This window comes from Pongo abelii, chromosome 1, assembly GCF_028885655.2.
Source record: "Pongo abelii isolate AG06213 chromosome 1, NHGRI_mPonAbe1-v2.0_pri, whole genome shotgun sequence".
Lineage (NCBI taxonomy): Eukaryota > Metazoa > Chordata > Mammalia > Primates > Hominidae > Pongo > Pongo abelii.
Window position 1 is genome coordinate 117029545 of NC_071985.2, and position 15816 is coordinate 117045360.

The window sequence follows — 15816 nt, forward strand, 5'->3', positions numbered from 1 at the left end:
GCACATTCTCTGTTCCAGCCCTAAGCGCTGTGTTAAGTGAAATAGGATAATGTATACAAAAATATCTGGCACCCAGGCTGGCACATGAGAAACACTCAAAAAATGCTTCTGGGTTTGTTCATGTGTTCCTAAAGCAGTGACGTGAACATGAACCTATCTATTCAGAGGTAGTATGGTGAAATGGGTAAGATCATTCTGGAACCAGAGAGCCTGGGCTCAAATCCTGGTTCCCACAATTACAAAGTGTGGGGCCTTAGACTTACCTAACTCTCCCACGCCTCAGTTTGCTCATCTGAAAAGGAGGCTACCAGAACCTACCTCACATGATTGTTGGGAAAACTGAGTTGCACATTAAAAGATTAGAAGGTACCTGGCTCCCAGTAAGACTATGTAATTGTTTATTGTTAAGGTTTTCTTTATCTGTCTCTGTTGTTCTACCATTTCACATTCCACCAGTCAATTACACTAGTGCCTGTGCACCAGTATTCACACTATTTCCCTTTAGAGGTTTCAAAACTGAAAAATGATTAAGATAATTGAATGCCAATTTTTAGGCTCTTCTATTCTTCTGGGTTTCTCCTCAAATAAAGTCATATCAACAGTCATTAGTCTCTGGTAACATCCTGGAAAAGTTAGCAACTTATTGTGAGAACAGGGCCAAGAAAAGTGACGAGCAAGGTGTGTATGGAAAATGACAAAGCGACTGTGTGAGACACCAGGACGCTGTGGAGAGCGCGGTGGGGTAAGCGGTGTGATGCACAGGAAGGTGCTGATTCCCTGTGACCTTGAGCAGGTCCCTAACCCTGGGGCTTAGGGACCTCAACTGTAAGAGGGGACACCTCTACCCCACCTGCTCTGACCTCTGACAGGGCAGCAAGGAGGGGTAAATGAGTCCAAACCTATGAAAAGCTTTTCATAACTCCTAGGGCACTGGGCAGAGGTTAGGAAGTATCTCAATCTATTTATGGTATCTTACTTTCTGCAACAACTTTTTACATTTTTGAAAGTTTTCAAATAAGCCCAAAACTTCATTCCTGCCAACAAGCAGGGCCACAGCAAGTGCCTTTTATGAACTAACGAGACGCCTATTTTCTTTAAGAAACTAAAGAGTAGACATTCTTTAGACAACTCTCAGAAATAGCTCAGTCAATTCGATAAAATCATCTTTGAAAACATAAAAAAGAACTCACCATCACTTGGCACCTAAGCCCAATAGGGTGCTGCCACGGTGAAGGCTTTACATAAAGGGAGAGCCGACAGCCTGTGATTCTGCTGGGTCTGATGGAGACCTGCTATTCTGATTTCCAAGGCTTGCTTTGTCTATTCCCGCTCCCTCTTCCCTCCTGTCTGTTTCTACACTTTACAAAAGGCCTTAGAAGTTGTATTTCTGGCCTAGTAACTCTTCCAGCCACTGCTGGATTCAGACCAGATTTAGCCCAAGGATCGGCAGGTGACCAGGCCCACACAATGCCAGGAGGAAAGGTGCCAAGCCTGCTCCAGCTCTAGCAGACTGGCTGACACTTGGGCATCTGGCTCTCCCTGAGGGCTCCATTTGTCAGTAAAGACATCCCTCTTTCTCCAGCCATTCTTTCCACCTTCTAACCCAGGCTCTCCATGAGAGGGACAAAGGGGGCCTTATTAAAGGCAGAGAGAGGAGGAACACCAATGGCCCTAAAAAGAAGCTGAAAGGATGAGGCTGGGGACCACCTCAAAACGCTCTCCCCAGGGCAGATGGGCACTTGCCACCTTTCAGTTCTCCCTGGGGAGCTGGGGTGACTGACTTGAGTTTTTGAAAGCCTGGACAGTTGTTGGTCATGGTGAGAGCAGACTGAAAGGTTTGCAGCAAGCCTGGGAGCCATGCGGCACAATCAGTCTGGCTTCTCCCATCCAGCTCTGCCCTGACCAGCAGAGCTGTGTGGTGAGAGGCAAGGGCTGCTGCTAATTACGTTTTCTGAACACGCCACAGGCATACTTTCCTCGGGCTGTTTGGTTTGTCCCCTCTCCACCCCCACTCAGATGCAGTGTGCAGCTCAACTAGTCGTACAGGGAGGAGCGATGTGGGAGCCCATGGGGGTAAGTCAGTCCCACCACCCTGCATAACCTATGGTGAGAAGACGCCCTGCCCTTTCCCACCTACACAGGTGGAATTCACACCAACTAGGGCTAAGGGCCAAAAAACAAAACCACCATAGACCTCACTCCTGGCCAGTGTCTTGGCTACTTACATACACAGAGTTCCAAATATCACTCATCTCCACTGAGACCACAGCTGGATTTTTCTCTACCGCTTTAACTGCAGCAAAACCCATTCTGAGACAGACTGTCTCCTGCTCGGCTTTATTGCCGCCACAATCTGAAATTCTCTGTCCTCCTGTGTTCCTATCACCTATACCCCCAGGCCTGTTTCTGTACTTGTCCACCAGACAGCAGTGCACTGGTCTCTTTCCAAGTGACTGTGAGCACCACGGGTGCTGAGATAGAGCTCTGAAGGCAGCCAGCCTGGTGTGTCCAGGGCTCTGCACACAGCAGATGTTTAACACAAATCTGCTGGTCATTCCCTGATGCAAAACATGGGGAAAGAAAGCCTTCTGAGATGAATACACAGCAAAGTGGTGACCTACTTGTCTTCAGAGCCTGTAGGCATCTGTGAAGGACTCAAAACCCCAGATTTTTGGTGCACAGACATGTGACTTGGACACCAGTTTCCACCAAGGATCAGTTAGGGTGGCAGCAACCTTGAACGCTAGATCATCCCACCCTCGTAGCACAAGCCAAGCCAGAGGAATGGAGGAGGGTACACACCAACAGGAAGATGGTTTGGCAGCATGGCCTGACTCCAAATACAGGCTGAGCCACCTTCCTGGAGCCCAGCCAAATCTATGACAAAGCCGATTGTTCTGATACCTACTAAGGTGTGCCCTTGCTGATTTTGGCTGCTCTGCCAGCTACACGATCACAGCAGTAATAGCTGCGATGAACTAAGTGCCTACCCTGCCCCAAGCAGGATACACATATCAGCATATACTGCCTAAGGAGGGAGAGAGCCTGGGAGAGGGTAAAGGCTTTGACGTCAGATGTCCCAGGCTCTGCATTCACCCAGAGACCGTCTCAGTGCAAGCCATGCTCCATGCCAGGCACTAAGGATGTAATGAGGTAAAAGGGTGGCCCCTGGCCTCAGGGAGTTCATAGTCTGTGGAAGAAAACAGATGGAAAAATAGGCCACTAACCACAAAGTGAGAGATGCCATTATGGGGGCATTCACTCAGCCCTGGCCTCATGACATCTGAGTGAATCCTAAATGAGGCTAGCCATATGTTTTTGTGCAAATTACTTAAATCCCCTAAGCCCTAGTTTCTTCATCTGTGACACAGGGATTAATAATACCTAGGTCACAGGGTTCTACGAAGACTAAATATACAATCTATATAAAGTGCTTACCTTGAAGCAAATAAAATGATGGTAATCACTCTTATTTAACCACAAAATAATAAGATTTTATGCAGAGATGTAAGTATGACAACCCAACTGACTTCTAACTTTTTCTCAGGCATACATTTTCACAACATTCAAGGATTACACATTTGGAGTCTCTAACCTGCACTTGATTCTTTATTGGAGGGTCCCTAGGATGACCATATAATTTACTGCCCAAACCAGGCCTCTGAGAGTGGGAAAAAAGGAACAATTCATGATTCCACTGGGACAACATGGTAAACCAGATGTCACATTTGGGACAAAATGGAGCTGCTAGTCACTTTATCCATTGTCCATTGGCCATTTTCAGAGTCAAAGAAGGCAGCCATCACTATGCATCTCCTTTCTCCATTATTTTTGGGGGCTGCCAATAACTTTGAGAACAGGCCCAGCAAAATCTCAACCCGGGTGACAGCCAGCAATTGCCCCGCGCCATCTAGAAGTCCAGAAACTCAATGAACATGGACACCCTCCCCACCCTCGCATCTCCTCCCCAAACCAGAAAAGAGTCAGACTCTGGTCCTAGCTCTTGGCATCTGTCACCACCCCTCACGTGCTACAGAGCAGCTGTCTCCCAGCAAGACATCAGCCATCCTTTCTGCCTCCTGGATGTTGCCTCTTACCTCAGGTGTCCCAGGCTGTAGAAGCGGGACTCGCCATCGGTGGAGCGGACCACCTGCAGCGTGAACATGGGCTGCAGCTGCCTTAGCTCCAGCAGGATGATGGCCAGGTAATGGATGAAGAGGAGGGCATCCACGAGGGAGACTGCATATTGCACAATGCCCTGGTAATTCCGATCCCGAGAGTCCAAAATGCGGACCCCGTAAAAAAGCCAATAGGAAACCACAAAGAGAAAGATGAGGACCAACAAAAGGGCACGAAACACAAACACCCGTGGCATGTCAGCTCTCCGCTTGCGGAAAAAAAGTGCCCAGGTCCCTATGAGCAGAATGAGGAGTTTGAATGCCACGGAGATAAACAGCCCCTCACAAATTGTGCCACAAGGCTCCAGCTCATCCCTCCACAGGATCGGAGGTAAAAGGATGAAGGCAATAGGGGTGAGGAAAACTAGAAGTCCAAGAAAGGAGGCGACGGTGAGGCCCAGGTAGCGTTTGCAATCCAGCCCCACGCTGTCCTCCATGTCCTTGCTGATCCTGGCAATGTCCTCTTGGGATATGCTGTGCTCCGAGGTGCCTGTGATGGCCGTGGTGGTCTCTCCCCAGTTGTCATCCTGGTGGGGAGAAGACAGTGAGGATGACATGATGCAGGTCATTTGTAAAAGCTACAAAGAGCAGTGAACATGCAGGGCCCGCGGCATCTACCCAGCCCCATTCATAAAGGCTTCCAGAAAATGAAAGCTTAACTCTTTAAATATTAGAACTTTTTAACTCAAACAATTTTCATTGAAATTTTCAAAATGTATGAGGTATCTACCTTTTCAAACAGAGAAAACATAATGTGATCTTTCTGTCTGTTTGGCTGATTCATTAACATAACATTGATTATCATCCCGTGTTGAAAAGCCTTGAGCGGCTCTGAGCTGTTTGCCCTGCAATGCGCAATCCAGGTATTAGACTAATCTTGTGAGAGCTCATCTATAGAGATAAACCTCCTGCATCTTCTTTCCAATTCACGCTGGGTTATAAAGGCTTACGAAGTCCAATTTCTGGAGGTGGGAGTATTACTACACCCTTTAGCAGCCCAGAAGAGCAAAGGGCGTAGCAAGGGAACTTACACCACTACACAAACTCAAGCTTACCTGCAGCTAGGACCCACATTTTAAAATCTCTTTATGGACTGGGCGCGGTGGCTCACACCTGTAATCCCAGCACTTTGGAAGGCTGAGGCGGACGGATCACGAGCTCAGGAGATCGAGAACATCCTGGCCTACATGGTGAAACCCCATCTCTACTAAAAATACAAAAATTAGCTAGGCGTGGTGGCGCTTGCCTATAATCCCAGCTACTCAGGAGGCTGAGGCAGGAGAATCACTTGAACCCGGGAGTCAGAGGTTGCAGTGAGCTGAGATCGCGCCACTGTACTCCAGCCTGGGCTACAGAGCGAGACTCCGTCTCAAAAAAAAAAAAAAAAAAAATCTCCTTATGATGTTCACAAGATCCACTTAACAAGTATCACTGTCAAGCACTCTTTAACAATATTTCTCATGGACCAAACTAAGCAAATCCAAGAATCCGTGTATGGCCAGATTGGTTTAAAAATTCTTTCTAAAACATGTTTTCATGAGGAACTAAACATCAAGGGCATAGAAACAACCAGGATTATTAAAATGTATCTTTTACTTTCTAGCTTCCTCTCTTTTTAAACTTCTAGGCAGTTGCTAGTTAAAGCAATTAGTCTAGCCATTTAGCAAAACCCAGGTGACAGAATTTTAAAAGATTTTGCTGTTTAAAAGCAACTGGCAACAATAATGGAGCAACAAGAGAGCAAGGTGCTGAAAAGACACAGGGGGCCAAAGAGGTTTTTGCCTCTGAAATTTGTATGTATCCTTTCACTCGGAAAAAAAAGCAGTCAGATGCAGTGGCAAAGTGCGTGAAATTAGGACACCAACTTAGAAAAAGCTAGTTTAAGTTAGTAGCTAAATCAGCAAGACAGAGATCACTCATAATCAAATAACCCCAAATCTAGTAATGACCAAAAAAACATGATTTATGAAATGTATGGGCTATGGTAAGAAGTGGTGGTGGTTAAGGTCTCAATCCTATGAACTAATAATCCTTCAACTTGGAAAGTCAGAAGTATCACATACAGTGAGAGAAATTCCTATTTAAGACGATGGCCAGAAGCAGCCAGGACTCTCAAACACTGCTGGTGGAAGTGGACCATGGTACAGTGCCTCTGGAGAACCACTCTGGCGGTTTCATATAAATTTAAATATACACTTAGCTATATGGCCCAGCAATTCCACTCTCAGGTTTTATCCAAAAATTAATAAAAATATACATCCAGCCAGGCGCGATGGCTCACGCCTGTAATCCTAGCACTTTGGGAGGCCAAGGCAGGCAAATCACCTGAGGTCAGGAGTTCGAGACCAGCCCGGCCAACATGGTGAAAGCCCATCTCTACTAAAAATACAAAAATTAGCTGGGCGTGGTTGTGCGTGCCTGTAATCCCGGCTATTCGGGAGGCTGAGGCAGGAGAATCGCTTGAACCCGGGAGGTACAGGCTGCAGTGAGCTGATATCGTGCCACTGCACTCCAGCCTGGGCAACAGAGCAAGACTCTGTCTCAAAAAACAAACAAACAACAACAACAAAAAACCCCAAATGTCCATCCACTAGGAGAATGGATAACAAATTGTGGTAGACTGATACAATGGAATACTACTCATCAAAAGTAAAAAGAATAAGCTGTTGAAACATACCAAAACATGGATAAATCTCAAAATCATTATGCTAAGCGGGGCGGGTGGGAGGGGGCAGGAGACGGACCATATGATTCTAATTACATTAAATTCAAAAGCAGGCAAAATTGATCTACAGTGATAGGAATCAACACAGTGGTTGCCTTGGAGAGGTGAGGGTGGGGCAGAGATTGACTAGAAAGGGCGTGAGAGAATTTGCTGGGGTGCACATGCATGCCTAAAAAATGTAGATATACAAAGGATCCTGTTAAGCTTCAGGTTCTTAGAAGAAAAAGCACCTAAGATGCTTTCATCAAAACCCCTAGATTTTCAATAAAGAAATTGAGGCCTACAAAGGCTGTGACTGCTCAAGGTAATGGAGCTATTAAAAAATACAGCCTCCAAACACCCATCTCAATGCTTTTCACACCAGATCATCCTGGGGCAACACCAAGAGCTTCCCAAAGTGTTCTCAGCTACGAGGTGCAGAGGAGATGCAGAGAAAGAAGAGCCTTTGCTGTAGGCCACCGGCACCTCTGAATCCACATCCAGGAGGAAACTGACCCCTTCAAGTACTCCAGGGTGATCCAATCCTAGGATTGGCCCCATCCGACCATCAGCCATCCCAGAGCCAAGGCAGGCAGCACTAAAGGCATTTGCTCATTGCTCAATGAATCCCATGTTCAACCCACAATTGTAGTTTTGTGTCCCAAGAACACCTTGTGTACTCTGAGGAATTCCAGTTTCAGTCCACCTATTTGATTATAAATGCTTATCTGTGTGTATGCACAGGTATGTACAGATGTATGCTTATCTATAGTCCTATATCTATCTTTACAGCTGTGTATCATACATTGCTTTGTTTATGAGGGGCAAGGCTGGACATGTGTATATATACTTCAGGATGTGCAGAGGGTATGCAAACATGTTTCTGTGTATAGCTCAGATGTTTATTTAAATCGGGTGGGCTGCCAGATAGTTAGAACCTGGAGAAGAACCTACACAATGGTTTAAAAAAATTAATAAAGCGTCAGTATTTCAAAAATATTATAGTTAGGATTTCACATAAAATCCTGATTTGCAGCTTTTCTCAAACAATGAATCCCTGCATTCCTGAGCAACAGTAGGTGTCTGGAGCTGCGGAGCTGCTGTTTCCTTTACAGAGGAAATGCATTCTCCAGTTAGCCATAGGCTCCATCACACCACACTACAGCACTGACACTGAGGCACTGCACAGATTGCTTGTTAACCCAAAGCTTGTTTAATATATTTTTGCCCCCTCTTTTCGACCCAGGGCCTCCTTAATTAACTTACATTTCTCTACCAGGCATCTGAGCGTGTGGTCTCTGAATTACTGCATAGCCCTAGTAGTAATGGTCAGTCTGGGCTGCCCCATGTTTTTTAAACTTCTTAGGTTTTCTGAGTTTCCTTCTCCCTCTTATACTGTTCCATTTTGAAATGAGTCGTGGGAGACTTCAGCTTTTCCCTTCCCTACCCTGTTGTCAACCTTGCTGGCTACTTTTCCACACCATGTAAAGCAGGCCAACCAATCATACTTCAGAAGAATCCCCACGCTACCAAAGGGCAGGACAGGCTGTCCTTAGACCAACAAGAGACCACGGGACATAGATAAACTAATTAGCATGCTAGAAAAAGAAAGACAAAAACCCAAGAGAACCTAAGGAAAACATTTACAGAAAGGAGTCTTGGTCAAGTGGCAGTGTGCTTACAGACCACCTTTGATCCTTACCTGAACTTCCTCTGTCCGAGTAGAATCATTTCCCAACAGCGGCGCTCCAGTGGGAGGTTGAATGGTGACAGACTTTTCTGACACTCTGCCGTCTTTATTCCGGGGTGACTTGTGTCTCTCTCTAGTTCTCTCTCTGAAAAACAACAATGAACTAGCACATTTATGCCATGTTAATTAACTCTCTGGGTTTATCAAAATGTAAGTATCATTTTGAATTTAGGCAAATTCTACACACACACACACACACACACAGAGCATCAAAACCCACCCATCTTCACCACACTTCAAGGGGTACATGATCTTTACTCCCTACTTAATATTTTCTTTCTGCCATCCCAAGACCCAAAACAAAGACTGCCACTCTTCCTCTATCAACAGTGATATTTTCTCAAAGCCTAAAATTGTACTTTTAGGATTTCTGTAGCTAGTTACACTTTATTGTAATAATTAGTGATTTGATTTGGTTATAATTTGCCTTAACCAATTTTCTAGGGCTTTTAAAATTGGGACAACACTGTAGAATATCTAAGCTTTGGTGTGTCCAAAAAAATCTGGGACACATTGTCACCCTTCACCTTTGGACAACAGAAGAAAGGAAATTCAAAGTCAGTACAAAGAATTGTTTACTTCTCATTCTTACAGGTTCAAAACGAAGTCATTCCCATAGGTTCTAGCTGAACTTGAAGACATCCATAGAAACAAACAAGCTGGAACAAAAGGCCAAAGACAGCAAGAGGGGTGGAGGGGGGGGTGTGTGTGTGTGTGTGTGTGTGTGTGTGTGTGTGTGTGTGTGTGTGTGTGTGTGTGTGTGTGTGTGTGTGTGTGTGTGTGTGTGTGTGTGTGTACATGGGGAGGGTTTCAGGCCTCCTGAGAAAAGCAGGCTGTGTGTGTGTGTGTGTGTGTGTGTGTGTGTGTGTGTGTGTGTGTGTACATGGGGAGGGTTTCAGGCCTCCTGAGGAAAGCAGGCTGCTGCATCATTTTACCCCACAGGAACTTCCTGGGTGGTCTTCCAGCGTGATTGTAAGAACCTTGCCTGGGGGTAACTCATGAAATTCCAAAATGAACCAATCACTGGCCAAGCCCAGGTCACAACCTGGGCAATAACCACTTATGGGAACTGGCACTCCCCCTCCAGCTGCCAACAGGAAACCCACAAGCCCCCACCTAAGGAGCCCCTCAAGGGTCAGTGAGTTCCCTCAGCCTCCTGCCCCCACAGCCACCTTGACATCAGCCCTCCTTCCTACAACCACTCACCGTCATTTCCAAGGTCTCCCAGGCAGGATAGAAGCAGATTTTGGAGACAAACAGATTTTGGTTCTGCCCTACCAGATGTGTGATCTTGCACAAGTTATTCAATCTCTGAAAACCTTGGTTTCTTTATGTATGAAATGGTGACGATGACAACACCACATAATGTAAGTAGTGCTCAGTACAAGGATGTGGTGTAAGTGCTAATACACAGTGGCTATGATTGCTATTACTATTAGCCAATGTCAAAGAATGGTGTCTTGACTTAGTGACGCAGAGTGTGTATACCTTTAAGAAAGAGATGTAAATGGAACTATTAACACACAACATATCTTCTGTTAACCTACTACTTAGCTTAAGAAAACGTAGATTTCTTGTCAAACTTCGACCTTATCATTGTCTCCCTGGGATAAGCATTGACTGATTCCTTCAAAGAGCCAGGAGGCTCCCATGGCCAAGGGAATCTTTCAGTGACAACAATTCTATTCCTAGACCATAACTTATAATTACAATCTATTGCTGATACAGTTCAGATAGTTGTCCCTACCCAAATCTCGTGCTCAATTGTAACCCCCAATGCTGGAGGTGGGGCCTGGTGAGAAGTGTCTGGATCATGGGGACAGACCCCTCATGGCTTGGTGCTATCTTCACGATAGTGAGTGAATTCTTGGGAGATCTGGTTGTTTAAAAGTGTATGGCGCCTCCTCTCCCAACTGTCTCTCTTGCTCCCGCTTTCACCATGTGATGTGCCTGCTCCCACTTCACCTTCTGCCATGACTGTAAGCTTCCTGAGGCCTCTCTAGAAGCCAAGCAGATGTCAGTACCATGCTTCCTGTAAAGCCTGCAGGACCGTGAGCCAGTTAAACCTCATTTCTTTATGAAGGTGTCAGGTATTTCTTTATGGCAACGCAAGAAGAGACTAATACAACTGCAAAGTTAGATTCTAAAAACAGAGGTGTTCTGGTCAACTCAGGTGTTTTGTTTTAACAAGGCAGCTAGGAAAACAGCCAAATAAGCAGATAATTTGGTTGTTTACCCAGAGATGCATCTAACAATGCCAATTACCTCACATCCTACCCCAATTTATAGAACACTTTGTTGAATGCTTCACTATAATATTTCATTCAATCCTAATAATAATCCTATGAAGCCAGTATCATTATCTTCATTCTACAGACAAGGAAACTGAGGCTCACAGAGTTCAAGTTACTTCTCAAAGTAGTATTATAGTCAGTGGCAGACCTGAATTCAGGTCTGTTGCCACCACTTCTATTCACACCCACTATGGTGCACCGTGTTGAAGAGCAATTGGAAGATTTCATGGCATAAATATTCTTAAAGCTCATTCTCACACCCTTATACTTGAAAACTATTAGAGCTATGAAATATGCCTTGAAGCTATTGCTAGGAGTCACAATTGGACCGTGACCTTAGATAGCACAAAGCTGTGTGCCCAACACTCTGGGCTGTCAAATACAATCACTTCAAAAGGCACCCACTGTGAGAAACTATAAACAATTTGGGAGAGACTTCCCATGTTGTTTGGTCAGTTTCTGAACTAACCTCAGAATAAGTCTAGAACTGCTGCTCTACCAGCCCTGCCATCGGCCAGATGGACAATGCCCCTCTTCTATCTTAATCCGTTTCCATTTTCCCCAACTACTCCCACATTTATCACTCTCTCGGCCACCAGCCAAGTCACATGCTCACCTAACCCATCTATCTATTCACTAGTCCCATGGGTCAAATCTTGTGACAGCACAAATTCCAGTGGAAATCAAAATTCTTTCACTGAGTGCCAATTCCCGGAGCCTGAACCCTACCAGGGCAGAAAGCAGGTGGGGAGCCACCCAGGGGTGGAAACAGCCTCTGTTGCCAGCCAGGGTTGCCATCACCAGCCCTCCCAGCCTGGCTCTTAAAAGGTCCAGGAGCACCCAAATGTGAAACAACTAACAATTCCCCTGATAACATCGGAGGGAAACCAGAGAAGAACCTGTTATCTGATACCCAAGCAAGGTTTCTCATCCTCCAGAGCCCAAAACCCTAACCAGCATGTCTTAAACTTTAAAAACTTCTTAAACTTAAAAAACTGTACAGAAAAACTACCCTAGGTATGGACTCAAGTGCAGATTTGTTGGCCCCACTCTCAAATAATTTTCTGGAAGGGAGACAACAGAAATCAAAATTTTCCCCAGCATCCCAGGTGACTGCAGGTGGTAAAGGAAACTTGCCCCAAGATTCTCTTCCCCAAATGCTCCTAGGAGGAGGTTGCTGAGTGACTGCTAGGAAGTTTGCTCCTTTGTGAAACGCCCTGTATATAGCAGGGGCTTGATAATGGGAGCCATGAGTGTAATGCTCAGCTGCACAATGTTATAATACACAGCACCGCTTTATTAAAATAGTATGAAGTGGATGAAGTTGGGAGAAAAGCTCAGGACAGTGTGCAGTCATGACTGAGGGATACCCTGAGCCAAGAGCCTTCCACCCACTGTCAAGTGAGAGGTGAAGGTGAGGCACTTCCTGTCAGCTCAGCACTAGCACTGTGATAGGTACTGGTCATGCTACCAAGGGAGCAGGACCTGCCATATGGCTTTAATTAGAAAACAATTATTAGAAAATTAGAATAACTTTATCAGAAATCCACTGGTTCTGAATTACTGCTCTAAGAAGGTCTCTGAGCCAAGCCAGGACTTCATAGTGACTCTACAAAAATCCTGGCATTCAGTGCCTTCCAATCTGCAGAACTGCGGGTCACAGTGCGGCCACCTCACTGTAATATGTACTCAAATGCTCATCTGTGTAGTTCCACATGCCACAACTCCAGGGAAAACCTATGGCTGCCAAGTGCTGTCTGGGAGAGGGTTCCCCAATGATGAAGACAATCTGTTCACGGCGTCTAAGAGTATGGAAATGGGAGACCAGGAGAGTAAACAGACTGCCAAGCCACAGGGAGAGGTGTTACAAACACATGTATACATGTGTGTTTTTCCAACTCTGCCTCAGTGGTCTGGATCACCTCTGTGCCTTTGCTGGGCGGCTGTGTCAGCTACGAGAGTTTTTCTTTGTATCTTTATCTCTGAATCTGTCTCCACGCAACATCTGCCTGTATGAGTAAAGATAAGTATATCTGTGCGTGTTGTGTGAGGGGCAGGAAGAGCAAGCGGTGGCATGCAGGCAGCCCAGGCATGTGTCTGCACCGCACATGTGTGAGCAAATGCGTCTGTTTAGGTGGTTCTAGAGCTAAGCCCTTGGGGGTTGCTGTCACCCTCCTCGTTCCAGCTAGAACCCCTGTAATTCTCACTGTTCCCACTTACAGTCAGCATTTCCTGGGAAGATTATTTAGTCCTGTTTCTGTTGTTTGCCTATTTCTATTTGGGGAAAGCTGGCCCCACCGGTTACTCCTCCCTTTCCTTCTCTCCCACAACCCACGACCTGTCCTTTCTCTCTGCTGGCTGCTGGGGCCCGGCTGGCTGCTTCCTCTTGGCTATGGCTGGGGTAGGAGGGCTTGGCGCAGGGCACACAGACTCTGAAGCAGCCTTGGAACAAAAGCACCAATTCCTCCACTGCCCCGGCGGCCCTCTTTTTGTGCATTTTAGCACATTAATCACATGAGTCACCCTTCATTTCCCTTTCCCAAAGTAGCATTTCTCTTCTAAAGAAACAAGGTGGGCCCAAAATCTGCTGAGGGCACCTACTAACTTTGTAATTTTAGGCAAATAACACTGCCCTCTGTGCGTCGATTTCATCACCTATAAAATGGGGCTATGACCTCCCGCCATTCTAGGATTGCTGTGAGAATAGGAGATAATGGCTATGAGGGAGGGGCCTAGCAGACACCCCCAAGGCAGTTAACATAACTGGAAGCTGCTGTGTTTAAATCAGGGCACTTGTGCTCCAAACCCAGCTTCAAACAAGGATGAGAAACAGAAGGAGCTCGGGGCAGGTGCTGCTGAACGGGGCCTGTGGTGACATGGCAGAGCCCAGCTCCTGAGACAGTCAGAAACCCTCTGGCCATAAGAATTTAATCACACATTTCAGCTGATGGGTAAACTGATCAGATTTAGTTATGAAATACCAGAAACAGCTGTTTTAAAATACCAATTTTTTTTTTAGCCCTACCAATTCCCTTGTCAATACCAGGCTTCCCTCATTCACACCACAATGACAGAAGTTAGGCGGGGTCAGCAGGAGTCCACACCATTCTCCCAGCAAGTTAACTGGACACCCTCTGGAGACTGCAGGCATCGCAAAACCAGGCCACTGACCTCTTTGTTAGAAAACAGTCACTTGTCATCTGCTTGGAACCTGGCCAGTCTTCTAAGATGATCACAGTGTCATCAGGCATATCAAGTTTGGTGCATTTCATTATTCCTCCCTGAGTTGGAGTCTGACTAAAATTACCAAACAGCATGGTCCCTCTCCAACCCCAACCCACCTCCTACCCTTCCATTCAAGTTCCCAACAAACCTCTGAGCAGGGCAGCCTTCACAGGAACACTCCTCGGACAAAACACCCTTGGCTGGGCCTGGGGCCTGCTCTCATGCCTGTGGAGGGCAACCCCACTGCTTAACATTCTTTAGTCCCCAGCAAAGTACACCACAGCTCATGCCCTCTAGGGATGGTGCCCCTCGCCCCACAGTTGCTGTGCCCTATGCTGCCTCAGTTGGAGAATCCACCATCCGTAGGTGGTAGTGATGTTTTTTAAAGAACCCATGGAGTGCACCTACAAATCTCTAAGGTCCATCTCCTCTCTCAGAGCTTTTCTCAGAGTAGATATCCAGGAACATTTTTTGAATAATTGATTAAAAGATTCAGCTTGTATTAACATTCGCCAAGTACTTTCTATATGGGTCCAAGAATGCATTAAAAATTCTGCGTGTTGTTTTAATTGGAAGTTACAGTCTCTTAAAGTTACTATGAGGGCATTGGAATATCAATTTCTGGAGGCCCCAAGAGGCCTAAGGAAATAGCAGAGTGTAGCAACGGGCCCCGAAGCATAAAAGTCAGAACTCGAGTGTAAACAAAAGAGCCCAGAGATGGTTCCCACAAAGGATACTGCAAGCCAACCTCCTTTATTCATCCCCAAGCACCCAGGGAATCCCAAATTCCTACTTCTGTCATTGTGGTGTGGATGAGGGAAGCCTGGTATTGACAAGGGAATTGGTAGGGCTAAAAAAAATTGGTATTTTAAACTGTTTCTGGTATTTCATAACTAAATCTGGTAAGTTTACCCACCAGCTGAAATGTGTGATTCAATTCTTATGGCCAGAGGGTTTCTGACTGTCTCAGGAGCTGGGCTCTGCCACGTCACCATAGGCCCCGTCCAGCAGCACCTGCCCCGAGCTCCTTCTGTTTCTCATCCTTATTTGAAAGCCTTACCTGGACTCCAGCACAAGCTCACTGACATGTTTTCCCCAAATTTTTATAAGAGCAATACATAAAAATTTAGAAAACAATTAAAGTTAAAAAGAAAATATGACCATAGTCCTATACTCAGAGACAGGAATAGTCACTATGTGAATACTCATCATATGTATATGTAACTATCATAGCATACAACATTTTGAATCCTGTTTCTTTTAACATGGTCTCATGAACATTTCCTCAGGTCATCAAGTATCTTTGAGAACCTATCCTTATACTCTATTCCATTCATTTCTAAAAATTACAAAATATACACTTGTAAAAAAACTGAACAAGTACAAAAAGATAAATGAAAATTCCCATCATTCTCCAGCTTCTGCCGAGCCTCCCCCTATGGATGACCACTCCTGGCAACTTGGAGAATACCCTCTCAAACCTCTTTCTACATGAGTAATCCAGATGGGCTTGTAAATAATTAGATATATGTAGCTCACTGCTGTTTTACAGAACAAAATCTCACTCTGCATTCGGCTGCTTGTATGGGGAAGAGTGCAGTCAGGGAAAAACCACTACAATCACTATTCCCAAGCCAGTGTAGAGCTGGGCATTTGGGCTGGGGC

At 45.6% G+C, this 15816-nt stretch overlaps 1 protein-coding gene across 2 annotated transcripts in view; it reads right to left on the reverse strand.

The window, feature by feature from the left end:
• Window positions 1–15816, reverse strand: part of VANGL1 (VANGL planar cell polarity protein 1) — a 51487-nt gene that overhangs the window by 24990 nt on the left and 10681 nt on the right. For both annotated transcript variants that reach the window (XM_024233036.3, XM_002810378.6), the window contains exons 3-4: window positions 8585–8717; window positions 4098–4705 (exon numbers count right to left, since the gene is read on the reverse strand). In XM_024233036.3, coding sequence (XP_024088804.2) covers window positions 4098–4705; window positions 8585–8717 — 741 coding nt within the window. The remainder of the gene's footprint in view (window positions 1–4097; window positions 4706–8584; window positions 8718–15816) is intronic.